Genomic DNA, 21,454 nt, shown 5'->3' on the forward strand with positions numbered 1-21,454 from the left:
GACAAATGTAACTTTTCTCATACAATCTTGTAGCGTGAAAGCTTTGTTTTGGACCTCAAATTCTAAGAGCTTCAATAGTTTTATGGTGCTTGGCATGGAAAACTAGCAAATTAACTAATTGTGGAGATACTGGCTTTGAAGATGATTTTTAAAAAAAAATATATAAACATATTGAGTATTAAAGCTGCATCAAACATCAGGCCAGAAAGTGACATCCTTCAAAACACTATCCATGCATTCCCATCAATTTCCTCCTGCAATTCCCACCCAAATCTTCCCGCCTCACCCTTAAATTATGCCCACAAATCGATACCTCTATTTAACTTTTTTTTCCCCATTGGTAATCATCCTGCTCAGCATGGTAAGAGTTAGATCTGCCATAGTCTGTGCCGGAGTCCAGCACGTTGGGACATAGATCAGTGGAAAGGGTTGCAAGCATAACAGCAGCTCTAATCTGGGTCCTTCAAATAGTTCACTAATACCTCCCTTGCCATGTTTAGTGAGCCACGTTCCAGTTTGGCCTCCTGGATCAGCACTTGACTTTCACACCCCTCCCACCTCTCGAGTGCCCTATGCCAAACTGCGATCAGGGTCCCCTGGGAGCCTTCCAATTTTTTTTTTTTTTTTTTTTTTTTTTTTGTAATTTGCCAAAGTGAAAGCCAACTCGTGGAGCTTGCTCGTGATCTTGCTGTGTGGGAACCAGCTCAAATAAGCAATACCCTTGAACAGGAGCCCTCCCTCTGTAATGTTGATGGCCCTGTTTGCGACCAATTCCCAATATGCTGCACACATTGTGCAGTCCTATTGCAAATGTAAGAATTCCACTCTGACTAGCCTACATCGTGGGCATGCTGCTCCAACTGTATTAAAATATCTATTTACTCTTTCTGGGATGCAGTATGCCCTATGAAAGATTTAGAAATTGACCAGTTTAAATCTAGCATTCCGTGACACCCTGGGAGTCTGTTCCAACAAAGTCACTCAGGTATTGAGTTTCCCCAGGTCCTCCTCCCATTTGGTCCCTTATGAGTCCAGTGACTAAATCAGGTCTTCCCAAATTGCCCTATACAGACAGGTAACTACTCTGAATGTACCCCAGGGCGTGGCAGCGCTTATGAGGTGGTTCTGACATGCCTACACCCCAATGATATCTAAATGCTGCTGTCACTGCCCTGTGGAGCAGAAAATGCCCACAAGGCAAGTAATTTTCCAAGTTCAAATCTTCAAATGGGAGACTCTCCTCTGCTGGAAACCATCCCCTCCATGTGGCAGGATTTCCAAAATATCTGGGGTCATTTCATGGGGGCCGCACTTATGACTTTGATGCACCTTGTTCAGTAGTTCTGTAACACCCACGATTCAGTGGTATCCTCAGCAGTATTTGAAAAAGAACAGTTTTTTTTTTTTGGTAGAGTATTACAGACAACCGTACAATCTGTTCCACCTCATGCAAATTGTTATCCTCTAGAACTCCGGGGCACATATATACAACCTTCAAAAGCCCACTGCTTCCCCTGTAATAACAATTCTCTAGCTGGTCTAATCTTCCCAGATCTCTCCCATTTAACCCTACTGAGGTACACTACATATTCAGCCCTTTCGCACCAGTTGCGGTCCGCTTCTGTCACTCGCAGTGGGGGGGGGGGGGGCAATACCCTAGCCCCAACCGCCTCCAGCACTAGCCAAATCCTCTGATATTTGGGCATCGCCGGCCATGTTGAGGATCCATTTACCCTGCCTGTGAACCAGTTCATGATACGTATAACTTCTTAGTATGGCTGCATTGTAGGCCCCCCCCCTCAAAATGCTGTTTCTGTTCAGGGCTGCTCTACTCACCTGGTGCCCAGCTCCAAATCCCACCTGTGTTCCACCCCTTGAGAAAGGCTGGCAGTCCGCTCATCGTGCCTCCCCACTCAGCACCAGCTGTACGGGCGGTCACTCATGCAGTCGTTCTTCTCTTCGGTGTCCCTGAAAGGTTGCAACCCGCCCTCCCGCATAGCCTGTATTAGATTCCCCCTTGGCAAAAGGAAGAAATCGGGATGGCGCCGGGTGGGGTTCGCTGGGCAGGAGCTCTGATTCTTGCTTCCTACACAATCGGTGCCTGGCCATGCCTCCTGGAGAGGACTTTCTCTTAATGCCCTTCTAGAATTGAACCCATGATTTCTGGTGCCTTGTGATGTCTCCCCCTCCCCAACCACCACCTCCGCAGCTGCCTACCCCAGTGTCAAAATCCACAAATCAACTGAGTACTTCTCTAGTAAGTGTATATCCATATCTACTGTACCATGGAGAAATGGCATGGTGATTGAATTGTAAGCCTCTGCTTATTTATTTCGTCCAAGTATGTGACCTCCAGCTTCTCTGGTGATGGCTATCTGGTAGGATCGTATTTACTGGGGGTGGGGGAGGGAGGCTATTGTGACTAAGCCTTGTTTTTAAGAGTTGGGTTCAAGGCATATTGCAGAAAAAGTTGGTGGGGGGCTATGCTACTCCTGGTAAATTGACACTACTTTTTAAGGATAGAACGTAGTCCAAGTGCATTATTTGGTATGACGTTGACTTATGATTTAGTGTGACTTGACATATGCACTCAAACATCTTATTAGTTTCAGACCCCTCTGAACATTTGTCATAATGTCTTCCTTTTCTAGTTAGAGGGTCCAAGCCTGGTAAGAATGTACAACTTCAAGAAAATGAAATTCGAGGGCTTTGCCTGAAGTCTCGGGAAATTTTCCTTAGCCAACCAATCCTCCTAGAACTCGAAGCGCCGCTTAAAATATGTGGTAAGTACTCATGAGAAAATATTGCATTTCTTCCTGGTAGTTCGGTTTAAGTGGTTTTACACTACAGATCAGCCATGGCACACTTAACTACTTTTGAGGGAGGGGAGATTGTAGGAGATGGGGGGGGGGGGTGTTGCATCATAATTGTATTTGTAACCAATACTTTGTGTCTTTTATTGAGACACTCCTTTTTAATCCTCCTCCATCCTCTCCAGCAATGCCAATGTGTTAATTTTTAATGCAAGGAAGGAATTGTGTGTTTTTTTGTTTTTTTTGTTTTGTTTTACTAAGTTGGCGATGTTGCCTGGTGTGGTCCAGTTTTAGGCTAGGCTGATGATGCTCTGTAAGTGACTGAGACGTTCGATGTCTGAGACCTGAAGACCCTTGGAGTAGTACATTAAAAGCTAGAGATTTTATAAGCAATATTCTGCCTAGCCCCTTCAATTCTCTGAACCGCAACATGGCATTTCAAATGTGAAATATTACTTGTCCCCAACTCTCCTCAAACCGTCTACACTTCTTCCCTTGGGGATAGCTACAGACTGTACTTGAGGATTTTCCCCATTGGTAATGTTAGTAATTAAGCTACTGAATTATTCATTGCTGTGAGTTGCGTCACACGTAGGAAAGTGTGTGTGTATATATATATATGTGTGTGTGTGTGTGTGTGTGTGTATATATATATATTTTTTTTTTTGTGTGGAGTGGCTGAGGTAAATGTACAACTGCCATGGAATACTCCCATGGCACCAGCATTCAACGGAAATCTTCTTCCTAGCTTCTGCACGTCGACGTCACATTTGCCCACGCGACGCCGTCTGACGTCATACAGGCAATAAGAAGTCCTCGCTGACGTCGGTACCAACATTTTTTACGTGCCTGAGAACAATAATCTAATGCGATAAGACAAAAGCAACGTCTCATAACATTGTAAACCACACATCATTGCTATATATATATATATATATATATATATATATATATATATATATATATTTTTATAAATATAAACATATACACATGTCCATATATACATAATCTATTGCAGTCCTCAAGACCAAGAGGAGCACACTCAAGAATTACTTGGTAAGACCAAAAAGGCAACGGGGAGGCGGGTGGGACCGTGAGGAATCGACAGGTAGCTAATGTATCCACCAGAAAAGTCGTTACCGAAGGTAAGTAACTCGTTCTTCTGATGGATACAACTACCTATGGATTCCTCACCTAATGAATAGAGTCCCAAAGCAGTACCGCACTCTGTGGTGGGTGCCTGAATGGTCAAACCAAGAAATCCTGCAGCACTTGGATACACTGCCGGAAGGCCATCGTTCGGCCTGAAAAGACTGTCGGCGACTGACCTTCAGGATCAGCGCCGAAAAAGACCACTCCTCCTCCGACTTCAGATTCGAGCAAGTTGGCGACCACACATAATTTATAAGTTGTCGTCTTTGTTTTCATTACAAAGGCTGGAAGGGCAGGTATTTAAAATTTCTTTAAATTTATTTTTTATTAATTAAGCCTGGTTTCCTCCATTTGAAAGACTAAGCACACCCCCAGGTGTCAACATGAGCTTTTGGGGAGGGGGGATTTTTTAAAAATTTTTGGGGGAGGAGAATGGTGGGAAGTTTAAACCAGTTTTGACTCTCTGTGCCGTTAGAAAGCAAACAAAACTTTTCCTTGGAAACAGGCACGTTTCTCAGGGAGAAAAGCTGACACTTTATGTCCCTATCGCTGATGATAGTAGTGCCTGACTTGAACTTAGTTCATGTGTTTGCCTGGCAATTTTGCAGATACCCAATTGGGTCATGCCACTTTGAATAAAAACTTCTGAGGGTTTGTTTTTCTTCTCTTAAAGCTTTTGTTATCTTGCTTCTGCACTGCTTGCTTGTAAGGATAGGCATGCTTCTCAAAATAGTTAGGACAATTAATGGAGATATTCCGTGGAGAATGGAAGGCCTATTTACCTGTTATCCATTGTCAAACTTAATTTACATCACAATCTCATCTCCCACATGAAGTCCTCACTATGACTGATAGTACAACATCCATACTCCCAACATGAAATGGTGACTGCCTGTCCAAGGCATTTGCTATGTTGTAGTGTTTGTTAAAATATAAACGCACACGCCCTTGAGAGCTGAAATTATTTATTTTTATATATATATATATATATATATATATATATATATACACACACACACACACACGGGTCAGTTTCATGGCTATTCTAAAAATTGATTTTGGCAGGAATAACTAGTAGACTGCAAGGTTTCTACACAACTTTTTTTTAATTTTTTTTTATAAACATTTATTTGAATTGTCCCACATGCTCAGTGACCAGAGCACTTCACAAACAATACTTCATTTAAGGTCCCCCACGGTGGAGTAGTAGCACTTGCATTAATTGTTGGAAAGTCCCTCTTTCTGGCATGGTTACCCATAGTTCTTGTCTGTCAATGAGCTTGGACTGTTCACTGTGATTCTGCTAACCATGACCCCAATGATTGTGCACACTCCTCCAAATGTGGTTATCTTGCTACTCTTTACATCCCACAGTTGGCATACTGGTGAACCCCCTGTAAGTCCCAAGTATATGGCACTTGGGTACCCTGGACGTTGATACACCAGGGGTTCCCCATGGGCTGCAGCATGTATTCTGCCATCCATGGGGAGCCCATGAAGTGTCTGCAGACCTACTATTGCAGCTTATGTGAAAGGGTGCCTGCACCCTTTTCACTACAGATCACTGCAAGTCACCCCTATGGCAGACCCTCCTAGCTCAGAGGGCATGTTTAAGTATCTGTGTGTGAGGGCACACCTGCACTAGCAGAGGTGCCCACACAAACTCAGTTCCATTTCTCTTGGACTTGGTGAGTGCAGGGATGCCATTTTGTGTGTGTGTACTGGACATTGGTCGCTACATAATGGTTACTCCGAACCTGGTCATGTTTGATACCAAACATGCCAATCATATCCTAATACTGTTCCCAGTATTGGAAGTATGATTCCATGTACTTTGGGGGCTCCTTAGAGGACCCCCAGTATTGCTCCTACCAGCCTTCTGGGGTTTTCTGTGCAGCCCAAGCTGCTGCCACCCATCAGACAGGTTTCTGCCCTCCTGCTTGAACAGCTCAAGCCCAGGAAGGCAGAACAAAGGATTTCCTTTCGGAGGGGTAAGGGAGGTAGGGTAGTGTGTAATACAATCTCCCTTTGGAAATGGGTGTTACATGGCTTTGAGAGGGTTATTCTCCTCAAGCCACTGGTATGCTTAGAATGGCACATTTGGTGCCTGCTGTGCATAAACCAGTCTACACCGGTTCAGGACCCCCACTCCCTGCTCTGGTGCAAAATTTGTCAATGGAAAGGGGAGTGACCGCTCCCCTGCCCATCACCATCCCAGGGGTGGTGCCCAGAGGGTCCCTGTGTTCTGCCATCTTGAATCTATCAGTTTGGCTTAGAATGTTTTTCTCTTACAGATATCTGCAAAGCTGCCACTTGGAAATCGGTGCACCATTTCTTAAAGCACGACTGCCCAGATTCGGGTACACAAGCTGATGCCAATTTTTTGTTAATGAGCTACTAGTGACTATATTAATATTTACTACAATAATTACTTTATGTACCCAAGAGCTGCATAGTAAAACTGATGTTCTCTTGCTACTCTATTATTGTCTAGGACTGTCAATGAAGTTCCTATGATGCCGGCGAGATGGTTACTTGTTATCCTGATTCTGCACTGTAGGGTTCTTCATTGAAGTTATAAATTACCTGCACACCCTTTGCTAAATTTGTTGCCTGCGTTTGGAATGTAATTATTGTACTGTTTTAGGATATTTCTAGAATGTTTTCACTGTATTAGAAAGGCCTGACTGAGGGAGACTAGGGCAAGTGAGGTGCTTCATGGGTAGTGGTAACTCATGGATTCTTAAAGGCTCTGTCTGTATAGCTTTACAGTATAAACCTATCATGCGATCATTCAATCATAGATTTTTACTTGCTTATACAATTCATGCTGCAACGTTGTGTTAAGTTGCCTTGAGCATTCCTCATTTCAGAAAAATCTTGTCAGTGGTAGAGTTTTGAAGGGTGCTATTCCTAATAGAAATGGGACACTAGCAGCCTGTTTGTGCGGTTATTTGCATAAATATTTACTTTAAAGTGTTCAAGGAGCCACACATTACTATAACATTTGACTTCAAAGAACTGCAGAACCAGAGCTACAAATTACCACTTATGTGTCATCTTCAAAAATGTCCTGGTTTGAAATACCTTCTTGCATGTGTGGAGCCTATTAATAAAAGGTATTGGGCAAGTCTTAATCTTTAGTCTAGTCGCATGCCATAAAATGTGTTTAGGAGAATCTTGACTAGAGTGACTAAATCAGCCACATGGTTGAGCAGACGATGTCCAACTTGATCAAAGTGTATCCATTAAGGGTAACTGTTGTATATATTAAATCATAACCTCTGTTGGGATCCATTGAGGAACTGCTTTAACTTGGCGAGCAACAATCGGAGATGGGACAATATATTGTATAACATTGGTGTAAAGATTAATGTCAGAGCTATCCCGTTACAAAATATATAACACTTTTGAGTGTTTTCATAATTAGCACTTTTATCCAAAGTGCAAAAGACCATTGCTGCTAGTAAGGCTAATCATATTTACGTGCGTTTAAACCATGCTCTATCCTTATGAATTCGAATAAGGAAGCGGCAAATGTGACATGGTTTCCTTAGTCCGCTCATTTATTGTGTTGTAAACTTAAAGCATAAGAATGCAGCTAATGACCAGGGGTGTTTGTAGGAATGAAAGCGGATAAATTAGGTGAGGGGGAAGACTAAGTAATACCTTATGAAGGCAAGACCAAAACCAACATTTACATTGAAGTGTGGTGGGTAGCCGACTAAGTTTGGAAAAGTGGCATATACTGAACATCATTGATAACATTGGCCTAACATTGGTCTGTCATTGATTGAACAGTTGATTTGGAGGTACATTGGTTTAAACTGAGGATCCTTATAAGAAACTCCATGTTGTCTCAGTACTAGGAAACGAAGACTGATAGTTCACAACAAATATTAAAATGCAGGACCGCTTGCATAGTTTGACCAGCAACCAGTCAAGCAGTTGGAGCATGCACCTATGTCATGCTTGACAGATGAAGATGCTAGTGGATGTGGTAAGATGAGCTACAACTGGAGGATGCAGCATAAACGCAGAGTAGAAAAGTTTCAAGACATAACAAGTCCTATAAAGAGATTTTTGCAGCAAATCCATCTGCAGTGAACAAATTTGCTAAAAATACTTCTGGAGCAACCTACTGGTAAGCAGAAAAGTAAGTTGGAGTGCACTCATTCACTGCTACAAGGGCTATAGTGCACTATATACAGCTGTGCTACAGGAGGACACAAACTCTTGCTGTTAAAACCAAACACACTTCATTCTGTAGCCTTTATCTTACCATTCAACAAGAGCGTCACCACCAGCAGGTAATATTTCTGACTACATTAAACACCAATTAATGGCTCCATAGACTGCTTCAATATTAGGCTACCAGGTGTTGCACTTATTTGATAGAGGAGATTAATCTTCCCCATTCAGACTACCAAGTAAGTAAAGTTCAGTTTTCGCTTTCAATAATCTTTGCTGGACAATGAAGTCTCTGCTACAAGAACTCATGGGTGTGATTCTATAAAAATGGTAATCTTTGGGACAAAGCTAATCTTACTAGTACAGTGTTTAGCAATTCCTAATAGTTAGTGCTTGATATTTAGATATAGCTTTTTTTTTTTTCTTCCCCCCCCCCCCTCTTCCTTTTCGCATGTGCTGCCTGGACTTGGTCAAGGGAAACGGACACACTGGCCGTTCAAATCCATGTCTAGCAAGTACCTACAAATTGAAGGACAGTTGGACTGCAGTTCAAGATGCTTTTTGTACACTTTATATTTAAGCAATTGCCTACTACAGTCTGGTTTTCCTCTAACCTTCATGTGGTTGTATTTTTTTTGTCTTCCCCTTTCAGGTGATATTCATGGGCAGTATTATGACCTACTTAGGCTCTTCGAATATGGAGGTTTTCCACCTGAGAGCAACTACCTGTTCCTGGGAGACTATGTGGACAGAGGAAAGCAGTCTTTGGAAACTATCTGTCTTTTACTTGCGTACAAAATTAAATATCCTGAGAACTTCTTCTTACTCCGAGGCAACCATGAATGTGCCAGCATTAATAGAATTTATGGGTTTTATGACGAATGTAAGTTATGTTTTCATTTGATTAGTTGCTGAAACTGTAATGTGACCATTGAAATGAAAGTCTTATGTGCAGTGGGGTTTGCAGCATCTGCATCTCGATACAGTGGTCTCTTCTGTATATGATGCATTTTCTTTCATTTGCTAGGATGCCAAAGTATTAACTTACACTTGACCACCATGTGGCAATTATACTGTGATGACTAGAAATGCATGTACAAGTGGTGACTTTAAAAAAAAAAAAAAAAAATTGTGTGTATATATATATATATATATATATCATTTTTTTTTTTAAACATGGACGTTATTGTTGGAACATAGAATTAAAAAAAAAAAAAGTTTCGCTTAACAATCCAAAGGTTAGTTAGGCTCATATTTTAAATGTAACCAAACCATAGAAATTCACCTTTTATCTAGTTAACTACAACTCGAGCGGTAAGGTAAATATCTTGTGCCCTCGCCATGCAGTTTATTCCCCTCCCCCCCCGTCAAATTGTTACTGCAAATAGAACATTTATATTATTAATGTTGTCAAAGATGTCATGGGGACTGTCATTTGTGGGGTAAATTACAGTGCATGGCAAGGCTGCAAGTCATAGTTGCCTTAGGGCACGAGTTGTAGTTACTTGAGAACTAGTTTCTCTTTTTTTTTTTTTTTGAGTAAATTCAGATCCTAACTATAATGTCCCTGTAACCTTTTTTTTTTAAATTATTTTTGTTTGTTTTACGTAAAGTAACGGCACAGCCTTTGGTTGGTTGTGGCGGGTGTTCAGACCCTACAGCCAAGTCCTTATAACCACCCAACCCTGCACGTTCTTTGGCTATGTGCAGCAAGGTTGGCCACAAGATTTGTCAAACTGTGCCAAAGATATAGGCAAGTCAAAATGCTTTTTCTATGGAAATGTGGTCCTAACTATAACTACCTAGTGGTGACTGCCACTGGGTAATTGTGTATATCTTCTCCAAATTTGTCCCCACGTGTGATGTTTCTGGGACCATTTGTTTCAGTTTGATTTCTCAAAGATCAGCTACTTAACCTTATATTCATAGCATTTTTGTTTGAACAATCGCTTTCATATTTCACTATTCATCCACCCCACTCATTTCTTGCTCTTGCAGCTAGATTTGAGCAGTTGGGCTGTAAATGCATTACATGGTGGGAGATTGAGGATGACAGCCTTGCACTCCTTTGTTCACTATATTAATGCACAGATAATTGCCCTATAGTTGGTCTTTGAGGTATCCTGCTTGTAACGATTTGCTGAATTCACAATCCTTATGCATTAAATCTTCCATGTAACACAGGTTGGTGTGTTAGGTAAATTTTTGTGTTTTAGATGGTTCCAGTGTAGTGAATCTTCAAAGAGGAAGCTTGTCTGTAGAGAGGGTCATTAGCAGTCTTTATGAACTGATTTGTATGATATAAAGCTTGTGGGTGCCCCACATTTGCCAGGTTATGTACACGGTGTATTTGCCTATTGGCAGTTCTAAGGGGGAGTGGAACAGAATGGAAAACTTCAATGAGCTCTGTTCCATTCTCCAAATCTGTTTGCAACGGAGAGATGTGGCTGTTCAGAGGCTATGTATCCTTTCTTGTGTGCTTGAGGTCAGTCTGCTGTGGGTGCCACCTTTTGAGATTGGTTTCTGAATGGCATGCACAAGGTTGTCCCTCAGTCTGAATTAATGTGTCTCTGGACGCACGTAAGTTGATGGTGAACCTGAAATGCACATAGCCTGAATTGCCTTGTGTTACACTGACTGATCTTAATTGACCTTTCGCTTCCTTGCCTTTTTGTTTTTTGTATGGCGTTTTGTTGGTCAGGGTGTCTGTGAGGTACTTATGTGGTGTACAGTCATCTAACCCATTCAGTTACTTAACAATAGCAAAAAGATTCATAGAGTGATCAGTAAAAGATTATATTGGGTTGGGCTACAAGTTTTTTTTTTTTCTCTTTTGGCTTCCAAGGACTATAGTTGAGCAGTAGTTATTTTTTTAAAAAGTATTTTAGCACTTCGGCATTGTGGTTCTGTGATTATGGTTAAAGAAAAGCCTTGCTGTAAAGTTCTTGGAAACTGACATACTTCACTGTACAGAAGTTTGCTACTTTAGTGTCCCATGACACCAAACCAAAATGAGACCTTTAAAAAAAACAGTTCTATAAAACGGGACAAGCTCAATGGAAAGGAACTGTTAAGGAGTTATAATGGAAATGTTCTTATAAGGAGTTTGTCAGTTTCCATTCTGTGTGAGTCAAGAGTCACTGTGCTTGCTAGCAGTACTCCTTCAACCACCACGCACTTCATTTTCCCGAATGTCCACCTTCTCCAGGATGTTCCGAGCAAGTTGCACCAATATTCACGATTTTACAATCTGTACCCTACCCTAGTATATGTGGTTTAATAGTCTAAGGATCTCAATACTACCCCTGTAAATAAACCATGGAACCTGTCTACATTTTCAACAGTCAGAGCCTAAGGATACCTTTTCCGTCAACTAATTTGGTTTTTTCTTCTTCTTTCTTATTTCATCATAGCTGCGTGAAACTATTCCATTTCCTTTGAGGTTCCAAACCTGAATTTTAAGACTTAAATAGCCTGTGGAACTGGGTTGTCAATGTAACAATGCTTGTGAAGGAGTAGCTCTTCTAACACAAGTCTGCCAGTCATTTGTAAATGCTTTTTTACTCGTTTATCTGGGTGCATGAGTACAAAGGCCAATTTTGATCATTGTGCTTATGCTAAGAATTTTCATTGAATTTATAGACTTGGGAGTTTTCCATTTGTGCCAGACATTTAATTCTAAAAAAAAAAAAAAAAAAAAGGAGGTTTAATCAAACTTAATCGTTTACTGTTATTCACACCAAGTGGAGTGGTATATTAATAAAGAAAAGGCATGAAACCCCTTCAATTCTGAATTCATAAAGTCTAGAGCAAATGGCCAGCTTCTCAAGACCTTTTACAGAAAACTTTGTTTCTTGGTTGCTCTGCATCATCATTAGCAGTTGTCCTCTAGTTAAAGGAATGGCAAATAGGACTCTCCCCTGTTCCAACATAGTGTGGCAAGGATAATGGAAGCACAATGGGGCCTGTTGATTGAATTCTCTAGAGTCCCAATACGTGCACACCTGCCTTCACTTGACCCAAGTCATAACTTAATGGCGCTTTTTTTTTTTTTTTTCCCTCTTCCCTCCCAGCTGAACCTGCCTTCAGACATCGATTGTGAATACTGTGCCACCTGCATCACCATTGTCCATATCAAAGCTTGTCTCGCTTGACCTTAGTCTCTTATTGACCCCTCATGCTGTGGTCTAAGTCCTTGCTTACGCTACCACTCCTGCCTCCGCCTCTTCCGATCTACCCCAAACACATTTTCTTTTTTTCTTGTTATGCTTCAGGGAATTTCATTAACGTCTCTCAGCAGAAGACTTTCAGTGGCATTTAACTCCATTTCTGTTTTTTGTTTAGGAGTATCGTGTCAGGACTTTGGCTGTGGTGGAGGCTTTTTGTAATCTTTTAGCACCTAAACAAGCTGAAGATCAATTTAACTTAAGGGGCGTCATCATAAGGTCTTTTGCTGCCCCGTGAAAAATCCTTAAGCATTGTCCTTTGGAAATTCTGGTTTAACTTGACTAGAACACCAATGGTGTGCTAGCCATTGGGGGGCCTAAACTAACTACTATGTGTACTGGCTCCATGTCTATGCTCCTCCTATCATTTATTCACTTTGTCTATTAAGGCCACCGCACGCCAAAAGATGGCCAGCTCATTTCCTTTTGGACATTTTAGGGATGGTTTGCATTTTGGGTATTGTGTCCCTGTTTTTAGTCCATTGACTTAAGTAGACTGATACAGCTGATGGCAGTTGTTTTGGAGGTGAAGTTGACCAAGAAATGGTCTCTATTGAAGGGAGGTGGTCACGTTTGGCACATTTCCTTAAAGTCTAACTTAAAATATTCTGGGGAAATATGTATGTCCTTATGAGGAATCTGTGGCACCTCAAAGTTCTCCAAACCCACCCACTGAGCTCTGGCCCAGACTACACCCTTAATTCCCCTCCAAAGAGAAGATCCGTACCAAAAGATATTACTGCAAAAAAATCCTACTGTAAGAAATTGGATTGTGCCAAAAAAAATAGAATAAAATTTAACAAACAAAATGACTTATCCACTCAGGAGAACCGGAGATATGAATTAAAGTTTTAAGTAGCAATGGTGCCAAAAGGCACAAGTCAATAGTTGCTCTAGGCCAAGAAGCAGGAGCAAGTTGAGGCTCACCATGATGGAGCATGGTTTAGATACATAAGCCATGTTTGTCCTGGCCAAATATTTTACCTTCTGTCTCAGTCTTTTGAGTCCCAATGCTCCACAAGAGTACACAGGACATTAGAGGAGACACTTAGATTCACTGATGTTGGGCATAGGCAAACAGCAGTGCAATTTAAGTCAAATAGCTACTGGTCAGCTGGATATGTGGGCCACTTTACCCAAAATGCTAGCAACTTGCTACTTTCAGGAAAAGGCCTCCCAGCTTGTGTCCTGGTGAGTCACAGGTCATCTTTCCAGTTAGCAGATAAGGGATGGTGTTCCAGCAAGGACACCTCTGACAAGAGCAGCCTTCAAGACTTCCCTCAACCTCTACCTCTGCCTGCTGAGGGCAACAAAGAAGTCTGTCCTTGCCGCATGCATCAAAACCAGTGACACCACCAAGAAACTCTTCAACATCGTTAAGGAATTCTCCAACCCAGCTGCCAGCGAAAACATCACACCCTCACAGGAGCTGTGCAACAACAATGCCCACTTCTTCCATAACAAGATTGCAACCATATACAGAAACTTCAAACCACACACCTACCGACTTCCTCGACAGATACGTCACTGCTGTAACTGACATGAACCACACACTGACTTCCTGGAACATCCTCTCCACCTAGGACATCACCTTCACCATGAAATCAATCCACTTGGGAGTTCCCACAGACCCATGCCTGCACCAAACCTTCAACCTTGGAAACCAAAGAATCGTCCAGGAACCCGCCACTCTGGTCAACACCTACCACCACTGCACTGTTTCCCAACACCTAGAAACATGCTGAACTCGGACCACTGCTCACAAAAACCCTCTGCCAACTCCCAGCGAACCAAAAAACTATCACCAATCTCCCTGCTCCGATTCCCAGCGGAGGTAATGGAAAAATCAACAAGCAACTTGTGACATACCTGGAGTAGAACCAGCAACTCTATGCACCCTACCCCCCAAAAAAATCTGGCTTCTGCTCGCAGCCTCTGACATGTAAACCCTCCATCCGAGAAGAAACAGCAGCTTTGATCCTCTTCAGCCTCTCTGCAGCCTTTGACATGTATTCCACCACATGCTGATCGAAAGACTCCACCACATCAGCATAAGAAGGGACACTCTGATGGATCACCTCCTTCCTCCCTTGATGAACCCAGACGATCCACCTTTCACCTCTGAACCCAAAGAGATCACCTGCAGTGTCCCGCAGGGCTCAGCCCCAGAATCAACGCATATTACCCAGCTAGCTAACCTTGTCAGATCCCATGGTCTCAGCATAGTTTCCTACAGACAACACCAAACTCTCACAGACCACCCCTCCACCACCAGAACCAGCTTCCACTATGGATGCATGACCGGTGTTGATGACTGGATGAACTGCCAGCAGCTGAACACTGACGAGACTGAAGTACTGATCTTTGGCAAAGGCAGCAACACATGGAACTCCTCCTTATGGGCATCAGACTTGGGACCTGCACCCACTACCTCTGATCATGCCAGAAATCTCGGAATCATCAACAAGCTCTCCCTAAAATCAGATAAACTGTCTCCTCCGCCTGCCTCCTCACTTTGCACCTGCTATGTAAGATCTTCAAGTTGCTACCCCTACACACAAGACATTGTGACATAGGCCCTCGTCACCAGCTGATGACCACTGTAGGAATTTATGCACGCCTACAGTGACTTCAGACCATACAGAACACTGCAGCAAGACTCATCCTCCGCCTTCCCTGACAAACCCACATCACACCCCAGGCAACTCCACTGGCTCCCTTTTCAGAAGAGATACCAATTCAAGCTACTGACGTGCGCACACACAAGGAACTACACAACCAAGGGCCTGTGTACATTACTCACCGCCTAAGCTGCTCACTGTCAGACTGCACTTTGCCTCCCTTTCACTTGCCCATTCACCCCACATCTACTAAAGCAGCGGTGGAGGACGCTCCTCCCGCATTGCATCAAAAACCTGGAACCGCCTCTTCACACACCTCCAGACTATCACCTTACTACCAGAATTCTGAATGTCTTTCAAGACCTGGCTGTTTGAATAAGCCTCGAACCTGCAAGCACCTGGATACCCTATTGGGTGATTAGCCACGCTTTATAAATCCTGAGTGATTTATTCTGTTGGTTAGGGGTGCCTAGCAGTCAAAGTTCCCAGGGGTAACTCAGTTTTGCAGCAGTTAGTTTGCGTGCCTGAAAATAGGCCCAAAATGCCACCTGTCAAGGTCATTTCAAGATGGTGAAAGTCTCTGGCCACTCTTAGATTCTGCTATGAATGCTCTAGGTGTGTGTAGCATACTGTTGTATTCTCTTCCAGGGGATTCTCCTCAATAGTCATAAACATTGAATATTCCCACCCTTGTGCGGGGACCCCGGAACATATATAAAATACACACATATAAAGTATGAAATATGCACGAAAAAAATATATAGCATTTTTAGTAGACACATTTTCATACTAAACTCACATGTGTAAAACAGCAATGCAGGCTATAATCATAAACAGGCTAAAATGCTTTATTTCTATGGAGGTTTTTTAAAAATCTTTTCAAAATTACAATAAGAGAAAAATATCTACCAAAGCCCCACAACTGGGCCTAGGGAAATAAGCAGTAGTAATCATCAGAGAAAAAAGAGAAAAAACTACATTGGAAAAACAATGGAGCATTCTTAGCCAATAGGCTGCATGCAGGTTAACACAGGAGAACCATAAAAACTTTGGCACCGTGCCTTTAAGACCCTGAGCACCTCCAGTATCCCACCATGCCTCAGGGGTGAAGGAGAGGTGACAGTTGGTTCACAGTTAGGTCAGTTCTTTTTTCCGGCTTCTTCTGAGAGGATCCTGGAGCATTGAGCTCTCAGTTTTTCTGAGTTTTTCTCAGGAAAAAACACTGTTCTAAAGTATTTTCCTACTTTTCTCGACATCTAACATTGTCTGAGTCTGGAAGTTTTTTCCTGACTGAAAAATTCCTTCACTTTTTGTGAAATGCCATTCCTGTGGGAAGAAGGCCCAGTCAGATCCACACACTCTCTGCATTGTGTGCTTGCCTCAGTCACTGCCCTGACACTTGCAAACACTGCAAGAACATGTCAAAGAGGACTTTGAAGGACAGGGAAAAGATTGGGCTTCACGAGAGGCAGAAAACATCACCCTCTTCGCTTCCCAGGCAGCCAACAAGCCAATCTCAGAAGAGACAGGCTAGATCGACGTCAGCAGGTAGGAAGATACCTGTTTGTTCCCCGTCGACGTCTTCGCTGCCACCATCTCACCGCCATAGGTCGACGGCGACCCGACCGACGTCCCAAGATACGACGTTGAGAGAACATGGCCACCGCAGGGGTATATCTCCGGCGACTGCAACCTGCCGATCGACGTCGAGCCATCACCGGCGTGCCCACTCGCCGCCGAAGGCCTCGCACCCCTCGACGTCAAGAAAGGCAACGTTGAAATCGCCAGGAGCGAGGACATCCGCCGTCGGCTGTCCACTGCTCGACGTCGAGGCACACGACGGTGAGCAGGAACAACCGGCAGCGCTCCCTTCGTCATTACGGCTGTCAACGCAGGTTTTACCTGTCTTGCAGGGAGCAGAGCATCGGCTTCCGCCAGCAGGTAAGACCATTCCATCTCCAGTGGTCTCCATAAGAAGTGGTTCATCTCGGTCGAGAGCGGCATCGTCGGGGCATGTCTCTCCCATCAATTTGTCACCAAGATGGTTGGAGAGCCTTAATAGACCAACGGCCTCCCTGGACTCGCAATATTCAAGGATGTACTCTCCTACTGCCTCTCTCCCGAGAACACGATCACCGACAGCGCGGGCAGGACGGGCTCGTTCTGCTTCTCGCCAGCCAACCACGAGGTCTGGGCGCTCTGCTACAGCATCTCGCAGCAGGTCACGTTCCCAACGACTATCTAGGTCACGATCAAGACACAGAAGGTCGCCCTCTTGGTCATCCGTCAGACGATACTCCCCCCACCTTAACAGATTCTCCACCAGCTAGGGTTTCACCGGTGGACGACATCACTACTTTTAATGAGGTGCTTGTCAGGGGAGCACAGAAGCTAAATATAGAGGTTCCAGAACCATCAACCTCTTCATCTGTCATTTTTGAGACTCTGCAGCATAGAGCGGTTTTGAAAAAGCTACTGCCGCTAGTGCCTGGTCTGTTGCAGCCAACCATGGACACCTTTTTAGCGCCAGCCACCCTCAAATCGGCTCCTGCTAGGATTTTGAAAAAATATAAAGCTGGGGGGGGAAGTATCAGACTTTGTTCACGAGTGGCGTGCGATCCCAAAAGACAAATGGGTGCTCAACATTGTCGAATGGCTACTCTTCTTTTCCGCCAACCTCCACCGCACTTGCCACCAGCCAAATGCAATCCGTCTCACGTCAGCCTATTGCGCAAAGAGGCTCTCGCCCCTTTTACGAAAGAAGGCAATAGAAAAAGTTCCACTCGCGCACAGAGGGAAGGGGGTTTACTCCCGTTATTTTCTGGTAGCGAAAAAAGGCCGAGGGGGCATTTTCAGACCAATTCTGGACTTACGGCTACTGAACAGTACATAAAAAAGCAAAAGTTCAGGATGCTGGCTCTTCACCAGATTTTCCCTCAGCTACATCGGGGAGACTGGATGTGCTCCATCGACCTGCAGGATGCATACTTTCACATCCCGATAGTTCCCAAGCATCAGAAATTCCTGCGCTTCCAGATAGCCTCACAGCACTATCGGTTCAAGGTGCTACCATTCGGCCTGAAATCTGCCCCCCAACCCCTCCCCCCCCCCCCCCCACCCGGCGTTCTCGAAATGCGTGGCAGTGGTAGCGGCACATCTACGAAAACAAAAAATCTTCATTTACCCATACCTAGACGACTGGCTACTGAAAGCCTCCTCTCCGAAACAGGCGAGAACCCATCAGGACATTGTGCTCAAGGTTTTCGAGTCTCTAGGTCTTCAAGTCAACTACCAAAATTCCACCTTGATTCCAACACACAACCTCCGCTACCTGGGAGCAATACTAGACACAGAGCTCCAAAGAGTGTATCCTTCGGAGGAACGACTATTATCAATAAAGAAAGTGTCAAGACCTGTTAAAATCCGACGCATCTACGGCCCGTCAGGTGACATCTCTACTGGGCTCCGTGGCATCATGCATTTTCATTGTCCCAAATGCAAGGTTACATATGAGGCCCCTCCAAGAGGCGTTGGAAACCAACTGGAACCAAAGGACAGGTCGCTGGGAAGACAGAGTGCGGCTGCCGATAGCAGCACATCAGTCATTACAATGGTGGATGTACAGACCTCACCTGTCAGTAGGAGCTCCGTTTCACCAGGTAATTCCATCCGACACTCTGGTAACGGATGCGTCTCTTCAGGGATGGGGGGCTCATCTAGGTCCTTTTCAAGCTCTGGGCCTGTGGTCCGACAACGAAAGGAAGTACCACATCAATCTGCTGGAGCTCAGAGCGGTCCATCTGGCTCAAGTCTTTTGCTCCATCGATTCAGGGGAAATCTCTCCTAATACAAACGGACAAATACCAAGGGTAGGTCGCTCCCCCTGCCGCTGCAGCTCCTCCAAGTTCCCGAGTTCCTGTGTTCCTGAGACCCACCTAACTGTAAGTACCCCCCCTCCTCCCAGCCCCTCGCCCTGCCCCGCGCCACTCACCTTCTCTCCTGCTCCTGCTTCTTTTCCTCCTCTGTCTCTTCCTCCTCGCCCCCCCTCTGCAATCTTCTTCTGTGTTCTTCTGTTCTTCCCTTCTGTTCTTCTGTGTTCTTCCGGTCTTCTGTGTTCTTCCGGTCTTCTGTGTTCTTCTTCTCTGTTCTTCTCTGTTCTTCTCTGTTCTTCTCTGTTCTTCTCTGTTCTTCTCTGTTCTTCTCTGTTCTTCTCTGTTCTTCTCTGTTCTTCTCTGTTCTTCTCTGTTCTTCTCTGTTCTTCTCTGTTCTTCTGGTCTCCTGTCTTCTGGTCTCCTGTCTTCTGGTCTCCTGTCTTCTGGTCTCCTGTCTTCTGGTCTCCTGTCTTCTGGTCTCCTGTCTTCTGGTCTCCTGTCTTCTGGTCTCCTGTCTTCTGGTCTCCTGTCTTCTGGTCTCCTGTCTTCTGGTCTCCTGTCTTCTGGTCTCCTGTCTTCTGGTCTCCTGTCTTCTGGTCTCCTGTCTTCTGGTCTCCTGTCTTCTGTCTTCTGTTCTCCTACCTCCTCCGTCTTCTTCCCCCGAGCCTGCCCTCCTGCTCCTTCCTCATCCCCCTCCCTCACTCGCCTCCCCCTCTCTCACCCCTAGCTAACCCGTTCGCTATCTACCTCCCTCACTCCTCCTATCTTCCTATCTCTCTAGCTCCCTATCTCACTATCTAACTCCCCCACTCTCCACCTCCTCCTACCTACCTATCTGTCTATCTATCTATTTCCCTATCTATCGACTTCTCTATCTATTTTCTCTATCTCTCCCCCCTCCCACCACCCCCTCTACTACCTATCTCCCTATCCTCTCACTCTACCTCTCTCCCTCACCCCTCTACAACCCCCCCTCCCCTATCTTCACAACCCTACTCCTATCTCTCTCCCTAACCTCCAAACCTCCTAACACTCACCCTCCTCCACCCTAAACCCCCTCCCCCAGCTCCTCTCACTCTACCTGTCCCCCCCTCCCTCGCGCTTTCCCGCCGCGACCTCCTGCACGCCCCCGCCCCCCAGCTCCCATTCGCCCCCAGCTGACCACTCCCCCCCCCCCCCCCCCCCCCCCTACCTCTTATGGCGGCCGCTGCGCGACAGTGGTAGCGACCCTTGACCCAAGGGTAGGTCGCTCCCCCTGCCGCTGCAGCTCCTCCAAGTTCCCGAGTTCCTGTGTTCCTGAGACCCACCTAACTGTAAGTACCCCCCCTCCTCCCAGCCCCTCGCCCTGCCCCGCGCCACTCACCTTCTCTCCTGCTCCTGCTTCTTTTCCTCCTCTCTGTCTCTTCCTCCTCGCCCCCCTCTGCAATCTTCTTCTGTGTTCTTCTGTTCTTCTCTTCTGTGTTCTTCTGTTCTTCTCTTCTGTGTTCTTCTGTTCTTCTCTTCTGTGTTCTTCTGTTCTTCTCTTCTGTGTTCTTCTGTTCTTCTCTTCTGTGTTCTTCTGTTCTTCTCTTCTGTGTTCTTCTGTTCTTCTCTTCTGTGTTCTTCTGTTCTTCTCTTCTGTGTTCTTCTGTGTTCTTCTGTGTTCTTCTGTGTTCGGCTCTTCTACCTCCTCCGTCTTCTTCCCCCCGAGCCTGCCCTCCTGCTCCTTCCTCATCCCCCTCCCTCACTCGCCTCCCCCTCTCTCACCCCTAGCTAACCCGTTCGCTATCTACCTCCCTCACTCCTCCTATCTTCCTATCTCTCTAGCTCCCTATCTCACTATCTAACTCCCCCACTCTCCACCTCCTCCTACCTACCTATCTATCTATCTATTTCCCTATCTATCGACTTCTCTATCTATTTTCTCTATTTCTCTATCTCTCCCCCCTCCCGCCACCCCCTCTACTACCTATCTCCCTATCCTCTCACTCTACCTCTCTCCCTCACCCACCTCTACAACCCCCCCTCCCCTATCTTCACAACCCTACTCCTATCTCTCTCCCTAACCTCCAAACCTCCTAACACTCACCCTCCTCCACCCTAAACCCCCTCCCCCAGCTCCTCTCACTCTACCTGTCCCCCCTCCCTCGCGCTTTCCCGCCGCGACCTCCTGCACGCCTTCGCCCCCAGCTGACCCCTCCCCCCCCTCCTACCTCTTATGGCGGCCGCTGCGCGACTGCGCAGCGGGCGCGCCAGAGGCAAGCCCGTCTGCGCCCGTCCGCGCCTGGCCCGCGCCCAGCGCCACGACCCCTGGTCCCCAGCTCCCCCAAGCCCCGCTGATCCGCTACGACCCCACCACCCTCCACGCCCTCAACCCAGGGCGCTCCAAAACCTGCTTCCTAGCTCACCCCAAACGCACCCATGGACCCTTCACCTGCAACTCCTGCAAACGCATCTTCCACCACGCAACTACCACGACCACAAGCCCACGCGCCATCAACCACCTCAAGTGCATCCTGATCAACGCTCGTTCCGTCCACAAGCACGCCGTTGAACTTTGGGACCTCCTGGACTCCACAGCCCCGGACGTCGCCTTCATC

General features: G+C 45.3%; 1 protein-coding gene across 1 annotated transcript in view; it reads left to right on the plus strand.

The window, feature by feature from the left end:
• The window catches only part of PPP1CC (protein phosphatase 1 catalytic subunit gamma), a 147,653-nt gene that overhangs the window by 19,751 nt on the left and 106,448 nt on the right, over positions 1–21,454 (plus strand). Inside the window, exons 2-3 of the mRNA XM_069214857.1 lie at positions 2,652–2,783; positions 8,809–9,039. Of these exons, the coding sequence (XP_069070958.1) occupies positions 2,652–2,783; positions 8,809–9,039 (363 nt within the window). The remainder of the gene's footprint in view (positions 1–2,651; positions 2,784–8,808; positions 9,040–21,454) is intronic.

The sequence above is a fragment of the Pleurodeles waltl genome, chromosome 11, assembly GCF_031143425.1.
Source record: "Pleurodeles waltl isolate 20211129_DDA chromosome 11, aPleWal1.hap1.20221129, whole genome shotgun sequence".
Lineage (NCBI taxonomy): Eukaryota > Metazoa > Chordata > Amphibia > Caudata > Salamandridae > Pleurodeles > Pleurodeles waltl.